This window comes from Pholcus phalangioides, unplaced genomic scaffold (assembly GCF_987345545.1).
Source record: "Pholcus phalangioides strain wild (caught in Gottingen) unplaced genomic scaffold, Ppha-v1.0 ptg000012l_1, whole genome shotgun sequence".
Taxonomy (NCBI): domain Eukaryota; kingdom Metazoa; phylum Arthropoda; class Arachnida; order Araneae; family Pholcidae; genus Pholcus; species Pholcus phalangioides.
The window spans coordinates 7,683,521-7,700,000 of NW_028301605.1; the positions used below are offsets into that span (position 1 = coordinate 7,683,521).

General features: G+C 42.8%; 1 protein-coding gene and 21 non-coding genes across 22 annotated transcripts; all 22 read right to left on the minus strand.

Annotated features, from left to right (window-relative positions):
* Nucleotides 1-2,151: 2,151 nt before the first annotated feature.
* TRNAG-GCC (transfer RNA glycine (anticodon GCC)) lies at nt 2,152-2,223 on the minus strand. The gene has a single exon. It is a non-coding gene; the product is annotated as a tRNA-Gly (tRNA).
* A 309-nt stretch (nt 2,224-2,532) lies between these two features.
* Nucleotides 2,533-2,603, minus strand: TRNAG-GCC (transfer RNA glycine (anticodon GCC)). The gene has a single exon. It is a non-coding gene; the product is annotated as a tRNA-Gly (tRNA).
* A 202-nt stretch (nt 2,604-2,805) lies between these two features.
* Nucleotides 2,806-2,876, minus strand: TRNAG-GCC (transfer RNA glycine (anticodon GCC)). The gene has a single exon. It is a non-coding gene; the product is annotated as a tRNA-Gly (tRNA).
* Nucleotides 2,877-3,332: 456 nt separating this feature from the next.
* TRNAG-GCC (transfer RNA glycine (anticodon GCC)) lies at nt 3,333-3,403 on the minus strand. Its single transcript has one exon. It is a non-coding gene; the product is annotated as a tRNA-Gly (tRNA).
* A 202-nt stretch (nt 3,404-3,605) lies between these two features.
* TRNAG-GCC (transfer RNA glycine (anticodon GCC)) lies at nt 3,606-3,676 on the minus strand. Its single transcript has one exon. It is a non-coding gene; the product is annotated as a tRNA-Gly (tRNA).
* Nucleotides 3,677-3,879: 203 nt separating this feature from the next.
* TRNAG-GCC (transfer RNA glycine (anticodon GCC)) lies at nt 3,880-3,950 on the minus strand. Its single transcript has one exon. It is a non-coding gene; the product is annotated as a tRNA-Gly (tRNA).
* Nucleotides 3,951-4,152: 202 nt separating this feature from the next.
* On the minus strand, nt 4,153-4,223 carry TRNAG-GCC (transfer RNA glycine (anticodon GCC)). The gene has a single exon. It is a non-coding gene; the product is annotated as a tRNA-Gly (tRNA).
* Nucleotides 4,224-4,425: 202 nt separating this feature from the next.
* TRNAG-GCC (transfer RNA glycine (anticodon GCC)) lies at nt 4,426-4,496 on the minus strand. Its single transcript has one exon. It is a non-coding gene; the product is annotated as a tRNA-Gly (tRNA).
* A 202-nt stretch (nt 4,497-4,698) lies between these two features.
* TRNAG-GCC (transfer RNA glycine (anticodon GCC)) lies at nt 4,699-4,769 on the minus strand. The gene has a single exon. It is a non-coding gene; the product is annotated as a tRNA-Gly (tRNA).
* Nucleotides 4,770-4,971: 202 nt separating this feature from the next.
* TRNAS-GCU (transfer RNA serine (anticodon GCU)) lies at nt 4,972-5,042 on the minus strand. Its single transcript has one exon. It is a non-coding gene; the product is annotated as a tRNA-Ser (tRNA).
* Nucleotides 5,043-5,244: 202 nt separating this feature from the next.
* Nucleotides 5,245-5,315, minus strand: TRNAG-GCC (transfer RNA glycine (anticodon GCC)). The gene has a single exon. It is a non-coding gene; the product is annotated as a tRNA-Gly (tRNA).
* Nucleotides 5,316-5,517: 202 nt separating this feature from the next.
* Nucleotides 5,518-5,588, minus strand: TRNAG-GCC (transfer RNA glycine (anticodon GCC)). Its single transcript has one exon. It is a non-coding gene; the product is annotated as a tRNA-Gly (tRNA).
* Nucleotides 5,589-5,790: 202 nt separating this feature from the next.
* Nucleotides 5,791-5,861, minus strand: TRNAG-GCC (transfer RNA glycine (anticodon GCC)). Its single transcript has one exon. It is a non-coding gene; the product is annotated as a tRNA-Gly (tRNA).
* Nucleotides 5,862-6,063: 202 nt separating this feature from the next.
* Nucleotides 6,064-6,134, minus strand: TRNAG-GCC (transfer RNA glycine (anticodon GCC)). The gene has a single exon. It is a non-coding gene; the product is annotated as a tRNA-Gly (tRNA).
* A 202-nt stretch (nt 6,135-6,336) lies between these two features.
* Nucleotides 6,337-6,407, minus strand: TRNAG-GCC (transfer RNA glycine (anticodon GCC)). Its single transcript has one exon. It is a non-coding gene; the product is annotated as a tRNA-Gly (tRNA).
* A 456-nt stretch (nt 6,408-6,863) lies between these two features.
* On the minus strand, nt 6,864-6,934 carry TRNAG-GCC (transfer RNA glycine (anticodon GCC)). Its single transcript has one exon. It is a non-coding gene; the product is annotated as a tRNA-Gly (tRNA).
* A 202-nt stretch (nt 6,935-7,136) lies between these two features.
* Nucleotides 7,137-7,207, minus strand: TRNAG-GCC (transfer RNA glycine (anticodon GCC)). Its single transcript has one exon. It is a non-coding gene; the product is annotated as a tRNA-Gly (tRNA).
* A 475-nt stretch (nt 7,208-7,682) lies between these two features.
* Nucleotides 7,683-9,110, minus strand: LOC149079250 (uncharacterized). The gene has a single exon (XM_089240422.1). The coding sequence runs from the start codon at nt 9,108-9,110 to the stop codon at nt 7,683-7,685; it is 1,428 nt and encodes a 475-aa protein (XP_089096548.1).
* A 5,265-nt stretch (nt 9,111-14,375) lies between these two features.
* Nucleotides 14,376-14,446, minus strand: TRNAG-GCC (transfer RNA glycine (anticodon GCC)). The gene has a single exon. It is a non-coding gene; the product is annotated as a tRNA-Gly (tRNA).
* Nucleotides 14,447-15,178: 732 nt separating this feature from the next.
* Nucleotides 15,179-15,249, minus strand: TRNAG-GCC (transfer RNA glycine (anticodon GCC)). The gene has a single exon. It is a non-coding gene; the product is annotated as a tRNA-Gly (tRNA).
* A 202-nt stretch (nt 15,250-15,451) lies between these two features.
* On the minus strand, nt 15,452-15,522 carry TRNAG-GCC (transfer RNA glycine (anticodon GCC)). Its single transcript has one exon. It is a non-coding gene; the product is annotated as a tRNA-Gly (tRNA).
* A 475-nt stretch (nt 15,523-15,997) lies between these two features.
* On the minus strand, nt 15,998-16,068 carry TRNAG-GCC (transfer RNA glycine (anticodon GCC)). The gene has a single exon. It is a non-coding gene; the product is annotated as a tRNA-Gly (tRNA).
* Nucleotides 16,069-16,480: the final 412 nt, after the last annotated feature.

Sequence of the window (16,480 nt, forward strand, 5' to 3'; positions counted from 1 at the left end):
TTGACGCTCTTCCTTGGAGAAATCTTCTAAATCGAGAACAATTTTCACGTCTGATATCATATAGAAGGAACAAGAACAAATAAAACGGAATTTTTATAAACTGTTCATTTTAGCATCATTCTCAAAACAATCTTTATTTTTATCATAATATCTCTTATATTCCGTATATATTAAAAACTCATATTTTTACCATTTTCCCTAGCTAAATTCAAATGATTGTAATCTCCGGAAATTTTGCATAGTTTGTCTCAGAAGAAGTACTAACTTTTCCAGAATTTTGGACACAGTGGAATCTAAAAAACAATTAATAGATGAAAATCTCTACACCAATCTCTAAAACACGCCTTACTTTTCATCAATGTGGTTGAGTGGGTTGCAATGCCATAGCATTAAAAGCAGTCCTTATTCAGCTAAAATTAGAGTCACTATTTACATGATATCTTTTGATTCCATCTAGTTCCATCACTAATCGGCAAGATGAACATCATTATCTATTACAATAAAATACGACAAATAGTACGCCTACTCTGAGTTGAGTGGGCGTGCAAATTGATGCAGGATAGATGCATTAAACACACGCATGCCTCGTTACCTATAACCCGTTAGGACTCGGTGTGCACAAATATGGTGGTTCCTTTTCCTCATTGTAGAAAAAGAAATTGAACCTCAGAAAAAGTTCCGCCCTATCTTAAAGGATTTTGCAAGTTTTGAGTTAAATATTTAGGTATATCAATGTATAAACCTCTTTAATGTTTTTGTTCTTGCTCCTTCTGTCAATAAAATGTATTGTTTCCTCCTTAATGCAAGTCCACCAATAGTGGAAACCTGAGATTTTTGTGGAAAGAAAGATAAAGATTATTTTAGTTACATTTATTTTTTTACATGCTTCCACAAATAGATTTTAGCGATTCGATAACAAAGACGAGGTGGTATATACAGATTGGGGACCGTCTATGACTGAATATTAGTCATTACTATAGGTAGCGATTTTCGGCCGAGAAACAAGAATTTGATGTCTTATTTGTTTCTGTTATTAAAACAAGACTCGTTGTTTATTTATTTTTTTCAACGACATATTTTGAAACTTCTGACATTGGACATAATTTATATAACTTTGTTATCAAAACTGTTGAGCCGAGCCATGAGTGATCAAGCAAGCTGAGTACGTTATGCCTTGCGCCCGAGCACACCAGAAATTATTCAAAAATCAGAATTTTTACATGAAGCTCAAGCCAAGCATCATGGGTCTGATCTTCCCCGACGCTCCTGAATTTCATCCTCTCCCCTTAAACTGACCATTTAGATCCTAGTACCAGGCATGCATATGCCACTTTTTGAATAAAAAGAAAATATCAGAGAATACTAAATGAAAATCGATCCATAAACATACTAATATTACCCAATAGTTGTTTATTGACAAGATACAAAATATTATTAACATTGCCCAATAGTTCTTTTTTCACACGACATACCTTGCCAAAAAAGAATTATTAGGTATAATGTAATGGGCATAAAGCAAACTGCCTAATGACAACAGACGTAAACTAAAAAATATCCTGACTATTCATTTACTAAAACTTCTAGAAACCTTCTATAACAGTGGATACATCGGGCGGGAATCGAAACCAGCCCACCTGCCAGGCGTGCATTCTACCAATGAAGCAACGATGTGACGATAACACGTTATCGCCATGAGAGAGAGAGAGAGATAGAACCATAGCTTATTATTCAAAAGATACAGAAACATTCTCGTCCCAGTTTAGAAGATATAGGTTACTGCATTCAAAATGAACGAAACATGAAAAAGCGTTCAAAAATTACGCTGCGCTCGTTTCCATTATTTACTAAAATACCCTACTAACCGGATATTAAGGTAGATGCATCGGCCGGAAATCGAACCCTGGCCGCCCGCGTGGCAGCCGAGCATTCTACCACTAAACCACCAATGCAACAGCAACACATTTTCGCCATGAATACGTACTGCTTATAATTCATAAGATACAGAAACGCGCTCCTGTCTAGAATAGATATGTCACTGTATTCTACGTGAATGAAACAACAAAAAGCGTTAGAATCTTATGCCGGTCGCTTGTTTTTCTCTGTCTCTCTCGTATTTACTAAAAATTCATAAAAACCTGCTATTAAAACGCATGCATCGGCCGGGAATCGTACCCGGGCCGCCCGCGTGGCAGGCGAGCATTCCTACCACTGAACCACCGATGCGACAGCAACCCGGTCTCGCCGTCAATACCTACTCCTTCTTATTCTTAATATACAGAATATCCTTCCTGGCAAGGAGATATATATCAGTCTATTCAATGTGAATGAAACACCAAAAAGCGGAAAAATCTTATGCCGGTCGCTCGTTTCTGTCTGTCTCCTATTCATAAGATACAGAAAGTAAATTCTATCTAGTAGATATATGTTAGTCTATTGAAGGTGAATGAAACAACAAAAAGCGGTAAAATCTTATGCTTTTCACTCGTTTATAGTATTTAATAAAACTCCCTACTCACCGGCTATTAAAAATAATGCATCGGCCGGGAATCGAACCCGGGCCGCCCGCGTGGCAGGCGAGCATTCTACCACTGAACCACCGATGTGACAGTGAAACTGTCTCGCCATCAATACCTAATCCTTCTTATTCTTAAGATACAGAATATCCTTCCTGTCTAGGAGATATATATCAGTCTATTCAATGTGAATGAAACAACAAAAAGCGGAGAAATCTTATGCCGGTCGCTCGTTTCTGTCTGTCTATATCGTATTTACTAAAAATTAATACTAACCGGCTATTAAAACGTATGCATCGGCCGGGAATCGAACCCGGGCCGCACGCGTGGCAGGCGAGCATTCTACCACTGAACCACCGATGCGACCGTGAATCCGTCTCGCCATCAATACCTACTCCTTCTTATTCTGAAGATACATAAAGTACTTCCTGTCTAGAAGATATATAGTCTATTCAATGTGAATGAAACAACAAAAAGCGGAAAAATTTTATGCCGGTCGCTCGTTTCTGTCTGTCTCTATCGTATTTACTAAAAATTCATACTAACCGGCTATTAAAACGTATGCATCGGCCGATGATCGAACCCAGGCAAGCATTCTACCACTGAACCACCGTAGCGACAGTAAACCCTTCTCGCCATCAATACCTACTCCTTCTTATTCATAAGATACAGAAAGTACTTCCCGTCTAGGAGATATATATCAGTCTATTCAATGTGAATGAAACAACAAAAATCGGAAAAATCTTATGCCGGTCGCTCGTTTCTGTCTGTCTCTATCGTATTTACTAAAAATTCATACTAACCGGCTATTAAAGCGTATGCATCCGCCGGGAATCGAACCCGGGCCGCCCGCGGGGCAGGCGAGCATTCTACCACTGGACCACCGACGCCACCGTAAACCCTTCTCGCCATCAATACCTACTCCTTCTTATTCATAAGATACAGTTTGTACTTCCTGTCTAGGAGATATATATCAGTCTATTCAATGTGAATGAAGCAACAAAAAGTGGAAAAATCTTATGCCGGTCGCTCGTTTCTGTCTGTCTCTATCGTATTTACTAAAAATTCATACTAACCGGCTATTAAAGCGTATGCATCGGCCGGGAATCGAACCCGGGCCGCCCGCGTGGCAGGCGAGCATCCTACCACTGAACCACCGATGCGACAGCAAACTCTTCTCGCCATCAATACCTACTCCTTCTTATTCATAAGATACAGAAAGTCCTTCCTGTCTAGGAGATATATATCAGTCTATTCAATGTGAATGAAACAACAAAAAGCGGAAAAATCTTATGCCGGTCGCTCGTTTCTGTCTGTCTCTATCGTATTTACTAAAAAATTCATACTAACCGGCTATTAAAGCGTATGCATCGGCCGGGAATCGAACCCGGACCGCCCGCGTGGCAGGCGAGCATCCTACCACTGAACCACCGATGCGACAGCAAACTCTTCTCGCCATCAATACCTACTCCTTCTTATTCATAAGATACAGAAAGTCCTTCCTGTCTAGGAGATATATAACAGTCTATTCAATGTGGATGAAACAACAAAAATCGGAAAAATCTTATGCCGGTCGCTCGTTTCCCTCTGTCTCTATCGTATTTACTAAAAATTCATACTAACCGGCTATTAAAGCGTATGCATCGGCCGGGAATCGAACCCGGACCGCCCGCGTGGCAGGCGAGCATTCTACCACTGAACCACCGATGCGACAGCAAACTCTTCTCGCCATCAATACCTACTCCTTCTTATTCATAAGATACAGAAAGTCCTTCCTGTCTAGGAGATATATAACAGTCTATTCAATGTGGATGAAACAACAAAAATCGGAAAAATCTTATGCCGGTCGCTCGTTTCCCTCTGTCTCTATCGTATTTACTAAAAATTCATACTAACCGGCTATTAAAACGTATGCATCGGCCGAGAATCGAAGCCGGGACGCCCGCGTGGCAGGCGAGCATTCTACCACTGAACCACCGATGCGACAGTGAATCCGTCTCGCCATCAATACCTACTCCTTCTTATTCTTAAGATACAGAAAGTACTTCCCGTCTAGGAGATATATATCAGTCTATTCAATGTGAATGAAACAACAAAAAGCGGAAAAATCTTATGCCGGTCGCTCGTTTCTGTCTGTCTCTATCGTATTTACTAAAAATTCATACTAACCGGCTATTAAAGCGTATGCATCGGCCGGGAATCGAACCCGGGCCGCCCGCGTGGCAGGCGAGCATTCTACCACTGAACCACCGATGCGACAGCAAACTCTTCTCGCCATCAATACCTACTCCTTCTTATTCATAAGATACAGAAAGTCCTTCCTGTCTAGAAGATATATATCAGTCTATTCAATGTGAATGAAACAACAAAAAGCGGAAAAATCTTATGCCGGTCGCTCGTTTCTCTCTGTCTCTATCGTATTTACTAAAAATTCATACTAACCAGCTATTAAAGCGTATGCATCGGCCGGGAATCGAACCCGGGCCGCCCGCGTAGCAGGCGAGCATTCTACCACTGAACCACCGATGCGACAGTGAATCCGTCTCGCCATCAATACCTACTCCTTCTTATTCTTAAGATACAGAAAGTACTTCCCGTCTAGGAGATATATATCAGTCTATTCAATGTGAATGAAACTAGAAAAAGCGGAAAAATCTTATGCCGGTCGCTCGTTTCTCTCTGTCTCTATCGTATTTACTAAAAATTCATACTAACCGGCTATTAAAACGTATAAATCGACCGGGAATCGAACCCGGGCCGCCCGCGTGGCAGGCGAGCATCCTACCACTGAACCACCGATGCTACTGTGAATCCGTCTCGCCATCAATACCTACTCCTCCTTATTCTTAAGATACATAAAGTACTTCCTGTCTAGAAGATATATATCAGTCTATTCAATGTGAATGAAACAACAAAAAGGGGAAAAATCTTATGCCGGTCGCTCGTTTCTCTCTGTCTCTATCGTATTTACTAAAAATTCATACTAACCGGCTATTAAAACATATGCATCGGCCGGGAATCGAACCCGGGCCGCCCGCGTGGCAGGCGAGCATTCTACCACTGAACCACCGATGCGACAGTGATTCCGTCTCGCCATCAATACCTACTCCTTCTTATTCTTAAGATACAGAAAGTACTTCCCGTCTAGGAGATATATATCAGTCTATTCAATGTGAATGAAACTAGAAAAAGCGGAAAAATCTTATGCCGGTCGCTCGTTTCTTTCTGTCTCTATCGTATTTACTAAAAATTCATACTAACCGGCTATTAAAACGTATGCATCGGCCGGGAATCGAACCCGGGCCGCCCGCGTGGCAGGCGAGCATTCTACCACTGAACCACCGATGCGACAGTGAATCCGTCTCGCCATCAATACCTACTCCTTCTTATTCTTAAGATACAGAATATCCTTCCTGTCTAGGAGATATATATCAGTCTATTCAATGTGAATGAAACAACAAAAAGCGGTAAAATCTTATGCCGGTCGCTCGTTTCTGTCTGTCTCTATCGTATTTACTAAAAATTCATACTAACCGGCTATTAAAACGTATGCATCGGCCGGGAATCAAACCCGGGCCGGCCGCGTGGCAGGCGAGCATTCTACCACTGAACCACCGATGCGACAGTGAATCCGTCTCGCAATAAATACCTACTCCTTCTTATTCTTAAGATACATAAAGTACTTCCTGTCTAGAAGATATATATCAGTCTATTCAATGTGAATGAAACAACAAAAAGCGGAAAAATCTTATGCCGGTCGCTCGTTTCTTTCTGTCTCTATCGTATTTACTAAAAATTCATACTAACCGGCAATTAAAACGTATAAATCGGCCGGGAATCGAACCCGGGCCGCCCGCGTGGCAGGCGAGCATCCTACCACTGAACCACCGATGCGACTGTGAATCCGTCTCGCCATCAATACCTACTCCTCCTTATTCTGAAGATACATAAAGTACTTCCTGTCTAGAAGATATATAGTCTATTCAATGTGAATGAAACAACAAAAATCGGAAATATCTTATGCCGGTCGCTCGTTTCTGTCTGTCTCTATCGTATTTACTAAAAATTCATACTAACCGGCTATTAAAACGTAAGCATCGGCCGGGAATCGAACCCAGGCAAGCATTCTACCACTGAACCACCGTTGCGACAGTAAACCCTTCTCGCCATCAATACCTACCCCTCCTTATTCATAAGATACATAAAGTACTTCCTGTCTAGAAGATATATATCAGTCTATTCAATGTGAATGAAACTAGAAAAAGCGGAAAAATCTTATGCCGGTCGCTCGTTTCTCTCTGTCTCTATCGTATTTACTAAAAATTCATACTAACCGGCTATTAAAACGTATGCATCGGCCGGGAATCGAACCCGGGCCGCCCGCGTGGCAGGCGAGCATTCTACCACTGAACCACCGATGCGACAGTGAATCCGTCTCGCCATCAATACCTACTCCTTCTTATTCTTAAGATACAGAATATCCTTCCTGTCTAGGAGATATATATCAGTCTATTCAATGTGAATGAAACAACAAAAAGCGGAAAAATCTTTTGCCGGTCGCTCGTTTCTCTCTGTCTCTATCGTATTTACTAAAAATTCATACTAACCGGCTATTAAAACGTATGCATCGGCCGGGAATCGAACCCGGGCCGCCCGCGTGGCAGGCGAGCATTCTACCACTGAACCACCGATGCGACAGTGAATCCGTCTCGCCATAAATACCTACTCCTTCTTATTCTTAAGATACAGAAAGTGCTTCCTGTCTAGGAGATATATATCAGTCTATTCAATGTGATAGTGATAGTGATAGGAACCGAGAGACACCCAGGCTCTGTCACACGCCATGACGCACCCCGCCAGTAAACAAGTATAAAATTTGTAATCGAAAAATGGTGATTCTGTAAATAAATCACAATTGTAAATCACAGGTTATAAATCACATAATAATCGTCATAATCGGGAATAGTTCTTGATAAATGTGATCTGCTTCTCTTCAGGGATTTTCATTGGATCAGTATCTATCACATCAATGAAAGCTGTCAATCTACTGCTGCGTTGATCTAATCGCTGCACCGTGTGGTTTGATTTGGTCCAAAGACGTTCGTCAGTAATTTTACTTTGCCTGTATCCAGCTTTTCGATAAGCCAGCGTGGATCAAACTATTCTCGACTACTCAGTCTCCTCTTCTTCTTCCTCTTCTCTGAACAGATGTACGAGATCGCTGTCTGGGTGTAGTTGACGTCGTAGTCTAGTGGATATCCTAACTGGCATAGGTGGCTCTCTATCTGGTTCTGGCTCCGGGACTGTAGTTCTGATATCCTCAGGGTGCTGCTCTAGAAAGCGGACCAGTTTACGTATTTTACTTTTCGAATCTTCCCGCTTCAGGATGCACTCAAGCCAAGGTATTCGCAGATGTTCAGCTGGCTCTCTGAAGTGGAAAGCCGTTGTCTTGGGGCATAGAGTTGCGTAGTGAAGAGGCGTGCCTATGGCCAAACATGAGCATTTATCACTGGGGATTGATTTGAACCTATGAAGGTTAGCCGGAAATGGACCATGGCCCGTTACGAACATAATCATCTCACGTGACCATTTATGGTTCCGAGGCATTACATGTCGCAGGATGCTATGAGTTGATCGACCGGGCTCTGTGTTGTCATCCCACCTCTGTTGCCATTTATTCATTAGATCCTTCCATAGGATTGCTTTGGCGTGTGATGCGGGAAGCAGCAGATCACCTGTAATGATTTCGCATTCGGTAGCTTCCTTCGCCGTGGTATCCGCCAATTCATTACCCCATTGGCCAGTATGTGCTTTTACCCAAGAGAATCTTATTCTGGTGTGATTGCAGAGAAGCTTTCTTATTGTCCTAGCCATTTCATGACTAGACTGAGGATTAGAGACTGCCAGTATGCTGGAGCGACTGTCAGATCTAATTAGGGCAGCTTTTCGATGTAAAGAAGCATCTAAGACTGCGTTGTAGATGGCGAAAAGCTCAGCCTGAAACACTGAGTTATCATCCTTTAGCTTGACCGACCATCGGGCTATTACTTGTTTACCTTTAGTCTTAACGTATGCTGCTCCAGTCCCTTTTTCCGACTTTGATCCATCCGTGTAGTATATAAGTGTGGATGACTGAAGCAGCTTACCTTCGTTTTCTGGTTCGTCAAAACGTATTTGGCTGTTCCGCAGCCCGACTGACGGGTGGGATGACCAACCCTTTATTTTTCGTTCATATGCCTGAGGATCCAATGTATTTTCCGTCGTTGAGACTGTCTTGCGGAGCTGGAGTAGGCGAGCCGACTTAGCTAGAAACTCCATTTTCAGGCTCAACGGAGGGAGGCCCAAGATAGTCTGGAGAGCATTTGTCGGGGTTGTACTATAAGCTCCTGAGGTGTACAACAGGTATCCTCTCTGAATTGAGTTCAGTCTGTTTGAAAGCTGTACCTGAGGCGATGCACACCAGATTGACGCACCGTAAGCCATAGTTCGCTCTGCCACCGTCAAATAGAGGATTCTGCGCATTTCTTGATTAATGCCCCACTTTGCTCCGGCCATAAGTCGCATCTTCTGCAGGGTAGCAGCAACTTTATCCTTCATTTTCTGGATATGGGACTCCCATTTGAGATCTTGGCTAATGGAAACTCCTAGATACTGCAATACCGTAGTTCTTTTTATTGTCTTTCCCATCATCCAAATCGATGGGGGGGCGCTTCTTTGAGATCCAGAGAAATCTCGTTTTGCTCGCCGACAGGCAAAGGCTATGGGATAATAACCAATTTGTGATGGATTGGAGCGCCTTTTCCGCTAGCTCTGCAGTTCCTTTGATCGTCTGGTGAGACGCAATAACAAGTATATCATCGGCAAAGGCCTGGACACGGATATTGGCTGGCCACTCCATTTTCAACAGCTCATCGAGAACTAGATTCCATAAAAGAGGACCCGAGCACGACCCTTGTGGTGCTCCCTTTTGCAGATATTTAGTAGTCGATCCCGCGTCAGTCACAATCGCAGCTTGTCGATCGTGCAGAATGTCACACAAAATTGCCTTGAGCTGTGGAGGGACAGGCATTTCCACGATTCGGCGAAGGATAGATTCGTACCTTATGTTATCAAAGGCACTTTCAATGTCTAGAGATATGACGGCTACATCGTTTCCTTTGTCTCGCTGAGACTTAATTTCTACCATCATATCTTCCAAAGCCATCTCAGCTGATTTGCCTTGTCGGAACCCATACTGATGAATGTGCCACCAGTCAACCCTTTCCGTGTAATACATGATGCGCTGAACTGTAATTCGCTCCAATATTTTACCAACAGAGGAGAGTAAAGATATTGGCCTATATGACCTCAAGTCATTGGGGTTACGGCCTCTTTTAAGAAATAAGAGGAGCTTTCCGATTTTAAAATGACTCGGGAAACATTCGATTGAGTAGCACTTGTTGAATAAGGTGTGTAGTAGATCTGGAAAGGATCTGTTGATTGCCTTGGTCATTCGATTATTCACTCTATCCAATCCTGGCGCCTTGTTATTGTCTAAATTGTCTATAATCCTTCTTATCTCTGATTTGGAAATTGGTCTATCACGATATCTAGGAGAGTCAGGATGTGCTGCTACCTCATGAGAATCTTGTGTGGATTGGGTTGAAGAGACTGGGACATCTGGATATATTGTTTGAAGTTGTCGGGTGGCCGCTTCTAGGATTGTCTCGTTACCTGTCTTCCCCATCATGACTTGGGGAAAAGATTTACTTTTCATTGTTGCTCGATAGTTGGTGCCGTAAACCACCGTTGCATCTTCACATGACTTTCTCCAAGACGCAATCTTAGTTTAACGTACCATTTTTGTATACATCGCCCGGTGTTTACAAAACATCGCCCGCAACCTGGGTTTGTCCTCTTCTGATGCCTTCTGGAAACGCCTCTTCAAGGCTCTTGAATGTTTCCTTTCGATTTCTAACTCTCTGTTCCACCACTTTGACTGATTCTTTTTGTCATTGACTCTGTCATTGGTCTCGGCTGCAAGAAGTGTCCGGTCACTCGCCGTCGTCAGTACTTGGAACAAGGATTCCGTCGCTTTCTCCAGGTCTTGTGAAGTATAACATCTCTTAATATTAGCTATTTGGTCTGGAATGCAATTTTTAAGATATCCTGTAAAGTTTTGGAGCCTTCTTTGGGTGGTGCGATAACTTCTTCTTGTTGTAGTCATGGTAGTCGTTTTTATAGACATATGGATATAAGAATGACTACTCTGTGTCGTCTCCTCCCCTACGTACCACTCTATATTTTGTGCCAGCACTGGAGAGTTGGTCAGGGTTAAGTCGGGCCATCCATAGCTTCCTGTGTGGCCATATGTGGGTGTCTTATTATCGGCGTTCAACAAAATTAAATCTTTCGCCAGAATGAGATCTAGTATCATCTGACCTCTTTCATTATTATCATCATAACCCCATAGACTATTATGGCCGTTCCAATCAGAAGATATAATGATTCTATGTTTTGAGTTCTTCGTGATCATTTCCTCCATTTCTTGTATGACCTCGTATAAGTTCTTGTAAGGGGACGAGTAAGAACTTATTAGGACAAGTTCTTCTCCATCCACATGTAATTGAATTGCCACTGAATTTTCTTTGGTTTCCAAAGAAGCCCCATGGATACAGGTATTCCTAATGACAATTGCAGCCTTACCGTTTTGCGATAACCACCGTGGCCAGCTTGTCGGAAGACCCTTTAGCTCATAGCCATGCTCCGTGCGCCAAACCCATGGTTCTTGTATCATCATAATATCGATATTTTGACCATTTGCTGTTACTTCGAGTAAGTAGCTGGCCGCCTTGGCTCGATCAAGATTTATTTGAATGATATTGATGTCCGTTAGAAGCATCAAAAGTGTTTCACTTGGTATTATAAGTCTTGTGAGAGACACTGTTTTTCACATTTAGCAACTCCGACTCCCGGCCACTAGACCACGCCGGCCACACACTAACAGGTGTGAGGAGCATTTTAGGCCCATTACCTTATGATTGATGTCCATTGCCGTCTGATGTGCCATGTTCATCATCCAACAGTTGATACACCGCCTTGCCTTGCATCCCGTCTGCCCATATTCAGTGGAAACATATGGGTTGGAATGACGCCACTGGTTTTCTTGGCACCGCCAGTGCGCCTCTCTCTGAATGCGGCTGAATCCAGTCTGTACCGACCTACGATCTGGCATTACATTGGTAGACCCACAAAAATTATAATAACGGTATCGATGATTCTTTGATGGCTTTGTTTTGGCCATAGTCCTATTAGCATGGTGACTCTCACTTCGAAGTTTGGTGGATAATGACCTTCGACTACTGGTGAGAGTATCATTCAACCTAGTGAATGATTTGTCGTTGTACACTACTTTGTCGTTAAATGTTACTTGTTTGCGGCGCCATTCTTCTACGATAGAATACTCATCACCATGACTAGGGAACCAAGTTTTACTTTGTTCACTGCAAGGACTTGGGTTCTGTTGTTCCTCCTCGCTATACATTACTTTGTCACTAGGTGTTGCTTGCTTGCGGCACCATTCGTCCACGATAATGTATTGATCATGCAGTCCAGGGAACCAGAAGTTTGTTTGTTTATTGCTTGAACTTGAGTCCCACTGTTCCCGTTCGTGAGCCGTAGTTTCCAGAAGTTCGTGTGATTGGGGAAGAACAGTTTCTGCTCGCGGCTTTGGAGAGGTGCTCTGAGAATAATCATCGATGCCCATACCAGTGACCTCAGCAGTTGTACAAGCTGTTCTCACATTTCCGTCTCTCTGTAGGGAGCAATGAAAATATGTGTTATTTTTTGATGTCCCAGGTAGTACTGGCCATGGCTCAGCTGTTACATTGTCATTCCGCACTGGCGGATCCTCGTCGCATTTCTCAGTACTGCTGTCCCGTATTTTCTTTGCATGACTGTCGCCTTTCCTCAGGACGACAGGTGTTTCTTTTCGCGGCCAGGAGTCATCTGCTATATACGGCACATCATTCGTCTTTCGGGAGGAAGAGTGATCATCTTGACATATGGTATTCAAGTCTAATATCACTCTCTTACCCAAGAGCACTATTGGATTCAGTGCTATTTGCTTATTACGAGTCGTCGGTGTAAGATGCTTTGGTGTGTGTGGTTAGTGACGAAGCCTTATCCTCACAATTAACCGTAGTGGTAGCTGAAAAGTCGCTGGCACCGTCCATCACTTGCACTATCTTTGCTGTGACGTCCTCATTGGTTTTCTGCGGAAGGCTGGTATATCTCCTTGTTTTGTAATCATCTTTGGCGATTTCGCTCACAAGAGCAGACAAAAGTTTCTGTAACTTCTTCTGCACACCCAATGGCACACGGTTACGAATCTTGCCATTACCATTCTCTACCGACTTAACGATCGTGGACCAGAGGTCTCCAGTGGCATCTATGAAAGAAACTAATTGGTCTTGCAGGGTTTTTTGTTCATTCTGCGGTATTCGTGGTCGATCTTTTCCATTCCTGTCCGTACGGAGGTCAGTAAGTGTCGTCCATATTTCCTTGGCAGCATCAAAGGCATAATTACCGTGTTGCGGTTCTTCCTCAGAATGTGTAGCGGAATCATTTTTTTCTTCGATAGTGACTATCGCCTTCTTTTCTTGAAGGTTTGCTGCCATTTTCCTGATGTTTTCGCCCGTTGCGCTATTAATAGCTTTTTTCAGCAAACGAAATTTCATCCTGTTCCCATTTATCTTCAGATGCGGAGAGTTCGAATTCGTTAAGTGCGGAAAATTTAGGCTTAAGTAGTAGCCTTGAAAACAAGGCAATATCCGAGTATAAAAAGTATAATAATTCAATAAAATCTACGGTTGAACATGAGTAAATAAATTTTTTCCATCATTTCTTTCCGCAGCGACCAATTGCGAATCAGTCTAGGTATCAACCAGGCTTGACTTTCAATTTAGGCTCTCACCTCTCCGCGAAACACGTTGAAAGAAACATGGCGGCGCAAGAACTCATCATCATCACACAACGCATCGTTCACCAGCTAGCACCATAATAGTTTTCTTTGTACCCACTGGGGTTAGCTGGCCGAAATTGATGTCGTTCGAATCAGGGATTGAAGATCTACATCGATATTACATAATCTTAAGTAAACAACATGACAAATATTTAATATTCCATTTCTTTCAGGAGCTTGAAGAATTCACATCCGATGTCCTTGGCATCAGCTTGTCTCCTATTCAATGTGAATGAAACAACAAAAAGCGGAAAAATCTTTTGCCGGTCGCTCGTTTCTCTCTGTCTCTATCGTATTTACTAAAAATTCATACTAACCGGCTATTAAAACGTATGAATCGGCCGGGAATCGAACCCGGGCCGCCGGAGTGGCAGGCGAGCATCCTACCACTGAACCACCGATGCGACTGTGAATCAGTCTCGCCATCAATACCTACCCCTCCTTATTCTGAAGATACATAAAGTACGTCCTGTCTAGAAGATATATAGTCTATTCAATGTGAATGAAACAACAAAAATCGGAAAAATCTTATGCCGGTCGCTCGTTTCTGTCTGTCTCTATCGTATTTACTAAAAATTCATACTAACCGGCTATTAAAACATAAGCATCGGCCGGGAATCGAACCCAGGCAAGCATTCTACCACTGAACCACCGTTGCGACAGTAAACCCTTCTCGCCATCAATACCTACCCCTCCTTATTCATAAGATACATAAACTACTTCCTGTCTAGAAGATATATATCAGTCTATTCAATGTGAATGAAACTAGAAAAAGCGGAAAAATCTTATGCCGGTCGCTCGTTTCTCTCTGTCTCTATCGTATTTACTAAAAATTCATACTAACCGGCTATTAAAACGTATGCATCGGCGGGGAATCGAACCCGGGCCGCCCGCGTGGCAGGCGAGCATTCTACCACTGAACCACCGATGCGACAGTGAATCCGTCTCACCATCAATACCTACTCCTTCTTATTCTTAAGATACAGAATATACTTCCTGTCTAGGAGATATATATCAGTCTATTCAATGTGAATGAAACAACAAAAAGCGGAAAAATCTTTTGCCGGTCGCTCGTTTCTCTCTGTCTCTATCGTATTTACTAAAAATTCATACTAACCGGCTATTAAAACGTATGAATCGGCCGGGAATCGAACCCGGGCCGCCTGAGTGGCAGGCGAGCATCCTACCACTGAACCACCGATGCGACTGTGAATCCGTCTCGCCATCAATACCTACTCCTCCTTATTCTTAAGATACATAAAGTACTTCCTGTCTAGAAGATATATATCAGTCTATTCAATGTGAATGAAACAACAAAAAGTGGAAAAATCTTATGCCGGTCGCTCGTTTCTTTCTGTCTCTATCGTATTTACTAAAAATTCATACTAACCGGCTATTAAAACGTATGCATCGGCCGGGAATCGAACCCAGGCAAGCATTCTACCACTGAACCACCGTTGCGACAGTAAACCCTTCTCGCCATCAATACCTACTCCTCCTTATTCATAAGATACATAAAGTACTTCCTGTCTAGAAGATATATATCAGTCTATTCAATGTGAATGAAACTAGAAAAAGCGGAAAAATCTTATGCCGGTCGCTCGTTTCTCTCTGTCTCTATCGTATTTACTAAAAATTCATACTAACCGGCTATTAAAACGTATGCATCGACCGGGAATCGAACCCGGGCCGCCCGCGTGGCAGGCGAGCATTCTACCACTGAACCACCGATGCGACAGTGAATCCGTCTCGCCATCAATACCTACTCCTTCTTATTGTTAATATACAGAATATCCTTCCTGTCTAGGAGATATATATCAGTCTATTCAATGTGAATGAAACACCAAAAAGCGGAAAAATCTTATGCCGGTCGCTCGTTTCTGTCTGTCTCTATCGTATTTACTAAAAATTCATACTAACCGGCTATTAAAACGTATGCATCGGCCGGGAATCGAACCCGGGCCGCCCGCGTGGCAGGCGAGCATTCTACCACTGAACCACCGATGCGATAGTGAATCCGTCTCGCCATAAATACCTACTCCTTCTTATTCTTAAGATACAGAAAGTCCTTCCTGTCTAGGAGATATATATCAGTCTATTCAATGTGAATGAAACAACAAAAAGCGGAAAAATCTTATGCCGGTCGCTCGTTTCTCTCTGTCTCTATCGTATTTACTAAAAATTCATACTAACCGGCTATTAAAACGTATAAATGGGCCGGGAATCGAACCCGGGCCGCCCGCGTGGCAGGCGAGCATCCTACCACTGAACCACCGATGCGACTGTGAATTCGTCTCGCCATCAATACCTACTCCTCCTTATTCTTAAGATACATAAAGTACTTCCTGTCTAGAAGATATATATCAGTCTATTCAATGTGAATGAAACAACAAAAAGCGGAAAAATCTTATGCCGGTCGCTCGTTTCTCTCTGTCTCTATGGTATTTACTAAAAATTCATACTAACCGGCTATTAAAACGTATGCATCGGCCGGGAATCGAACCCGGGCCGCCCGCGTGGCAGGCGAGCATTCTACCACTGAACCACCGATGCGACAGTGAATCCGTCTCGCCATCAATACCTACTCCTTCTTATTCTGAAGATACATAAAGTACTTCCTGTCTAGAAGATATATATCAGTCTATTCAATGTGAATGAAACAACAAAAAGCGGAAAAATCTTATGCCGGTCGCTCGTTTCTGTCTGTCTCTATCGTATTTACTAAAAATTCATACTAACCGGCTATTAAAACGTATGCATCGGCCGGGAATCGAACCCAGGAAAGCATTCTACCACTGAACCACCGTTGCGACAGTAAACCCTTCTCACCATCAATACCTACTCCTTCTTATTCATAAGATACATGAAGTACTTCCTGTCTAGAAGATATATATCAGTCTATTCAATGTGAATGAAACAACAAAAAGCGGAAAAATCTTATGCCGGTCGCTCGTTTCTGTCTGTC

Excerpts from the sequence above, each read along its gene's own strand:
- LOC149079250 (XM_089240422.1), bottom strand. The coding sequence starts at position 9,110 with ATGAAGGATAAAGTTGCTGCTACCCTGCAGAAGATGCGACTTATGGCC.